The following is a 2,380-nucleotide window of genomic DNA, read 5'->3' on the forward strand; positions in this document are numbered from 1 at the left end:
TTAAAATCCGAGCGAGCAGAGCGAGCGAGGATTTTATAGAACGAGATTTTTTAAATATAAAACACGAGTTGTCTTCAAGATTTTTTCTAACACTAATGCTTATTTTATGAAAAATCTTCTTTGATTAAAAAATTCTTAGTTGTAGCAAAATGTGTCAAACTGTGGTGGGTAAAGGGTGCGGTGGTAGGTTTCCTATAGTAACAGTAAACAAATTGTGAAAAAAACAATTTGCATCGGTTAAAATGTGCGAGAGTGTTCCTCAAAAACTTAAGGAAAAAGGTAAGGAAATACGGGGCAATTTGTTACCGGCAAAATCAAAACCCGCCTACGAGAAAGTGTATCATTCATTTCAAGTGCGTAAATAGAAATGGAACATTTTTGAAAAACTAATACATTTACTTTTTAGTCGCAAAAGTTGTCACCAGCCTCATTGTGGCCAGAGTATTCCATGTTCAAAGCTACACTAAAAGCCAAAGACAACATACAAATTGACAAGTTTGGTGCTGTTATTCCTTTCTTAAAAAATTTAAATGTTGGTTATCGCAGTAAAAAGTCCAAGGTCTTGACACAAGAGGAAATTAGAACATTTTTACAACAAGCAGATGAAGGGGAATATTTATTTGTCAAAGTAAGGAATAAATTATACTTAGACATAAATTTTATGAAATTTTTCAGGTTGCACTAATCTTCGGAGTTGCTGGAGCCTGTAGAAAAGCCGAATTGGCCGCTATGGAATTCAGTGACGTACATGATTGTGGTGACACCCTAAATGTCATTATTCCGGATTCTAAAACCCATAAGGAACGACGATCCACCATTGTTAGTGAAGGTTTTGGGGTTAATCCCATCGAATTATATAGACGTTATATTGTTTTGCGCCCAAGAAAATTACCTACAAGATTTTTCTTACATTACAATAAGGGAAAGTGCAGCTGCCAATGAGTGGGAATCAAAACCTTTGGGGCAATTCCTAAGAAAATCGCAACATATCTTAAACTAGAAAATCCATCGAGTTACACTGGGCATTGTTTTCGGCGCACTTCGGCGACTCTTTTTGTTAATGCTGGTGAGTAGTCAGTTTATTATTCAGAACATATAATAAAATTTACAATGTAGGGGGAGATATTACGTCCTTGAAGAGACATGGAGGATGGGAATCTGCAAAAGTAGCAGAATCTTATATTGAAGAGTCGCTGGGAGAAAGATTAAAGATAGCTAGACAAGTTTTTGGGAATGGAACATCTAATACTACGAGCGTCATTGGGAATGAAGTAGTCGAAGTAGAAGAATATGCTGGAAGAGAGTTTAAGAATGAAACGGCTATTACAAGAGCAACTGTGAACGAAATATTTGCAGAAGAAGATGAAAACACATTAACGATGTTACGAGAGAAATGTGCTAGTTCTAACAACGTCGGTCAAAATTTCAATTACTGTACTTTTAACTTTTATGAAAAATGTAAGTAAAATGAATAAAGTGAATTTTTGAATCGTATTTTATAACTCTATAAGATACGTTGCCATTGACGACGTACTTTATAAAAAAAGCGTATTTTAAGAGCAATATAAAGGGTGAGTTCTTATGCACCATAGAAACAGTATAACATATTAGTGTTAGAAAAAAGAAAATAAACTTTGACATTATTTTGTCACAGTGTTTTTTCGGTTTTTTTTAGTCTAGTGCGCAAAACAGCTACTTCACGCACTGTAAATGGTGTGCAAATGTCATCTTTTTTTGACGGTTGTAGAAAAAAACGTTTTTATTAATTTTGCACAAAAGTCTAACCCCCAAAATGTCAAGAAATTTATGTAAAGTGTTAAAAATGCGTAAAAATAACAAAGATTTGTTTAGAAAAGTGTCTCAAAGGCAGAGAGAACATTACAGTAAACTTCACTTGTTCAATACTCTTTTATTAAACTTATAAAAAATATTTTCAATTCTTTAAGGTCGATTATCTCAAAACTATGTCAATGTGGGTTGGATGTTTTCTGCATAACTCGCTCAAATAAGACACTCAAAATGAATATTTGACGTTTGGTCCTGTCTGGTTTTAAACAACTAGATTAAAACTAAATCAGTCAGTTGCAGAGACTTTATTATCCTACAGCGGCGATTTCTCTCACCATAACTTTACAGAGCTGTAAGCTACAGAATGTACGTAAAAGAGAAAATTTTTGTTAAGGAATATCATTTTCACTTGCATACTGTAGCGTACAGAGTAACAGAGCTACAGTGCACTGTTTTTGCTTAGAGAATAACACAATTAGTCTCCATCACGGTCTGTAGAGGCAAGTTTGACACAGAGATCTGCCATCTGTAGTGTAACACTATAGTGATTTAGTTATCTAGAACGATAGTTTGAAATATTTGAGCAATTCTT

General features: G+C 34.2%; 1 protein-coding gene across 1 annotated transcript; it reads left to right on the forward strand.

The window, feature by feature from the left end:
• Positions 1-242: 242 nt before the first annotated feature.
• Positions 243-942, forward strand: LOC148182154 (uncharacterized). The gene is made up of 3 exons (XM_088029208.1): positions 243-353; positions 407-628; positions 676-942. Exons 1-3 carry the CDS (start codon positions 243-245, stop codon positions 940-942), a joined length of 600 nt encoding a protein of 199 aa, XP_087885334.1.
• The last annotated feature ends 1,438 nt before the right edge of the window (positions 943-2,380 follow it).

Source organism: Gnatocerus cornutus, chromosome 1 (genome assembly GCF_029298725.1).
Source record: "Gnatocerus cornutus isolate USDA-ARS CGAHR chromosome 1, icGnaCorn1.1, whole genome shotgun sequence".
In the NCBI taxonomy this organism is placed as follows: domain Eukaryota; kingdom Metazoa; phylum Arthropoda; class Insecta; order Coleoptera; family Tenebrionidae; genus Gnatocerus; species Gnatocerus cornutus.

Bases quoted from the DNA above. Each gene is read 5' to 3' on its own strand.
- LOC148182154 (XM_088029208.1), top strand. From the start codon at position 243: ATGTGCGAGAGTGTTCCTCAAAAACTTAAGGAAAAAGGTAAGGAAATA. The intron at 354-406 runs GTGCGTAAATAG...TTTACTTTTTAG, and splicing joins AAGTGTATCATTCATTTCAA to TCGCAAAAGTTGTCACCAGC. The intron at 629-675 runs GTAAGGAATAAA...GAAATTTTTCAG, and splicing joins GGGAATATTTATTTGTCAAA to GTTGCACTAATCTTCGGAGT.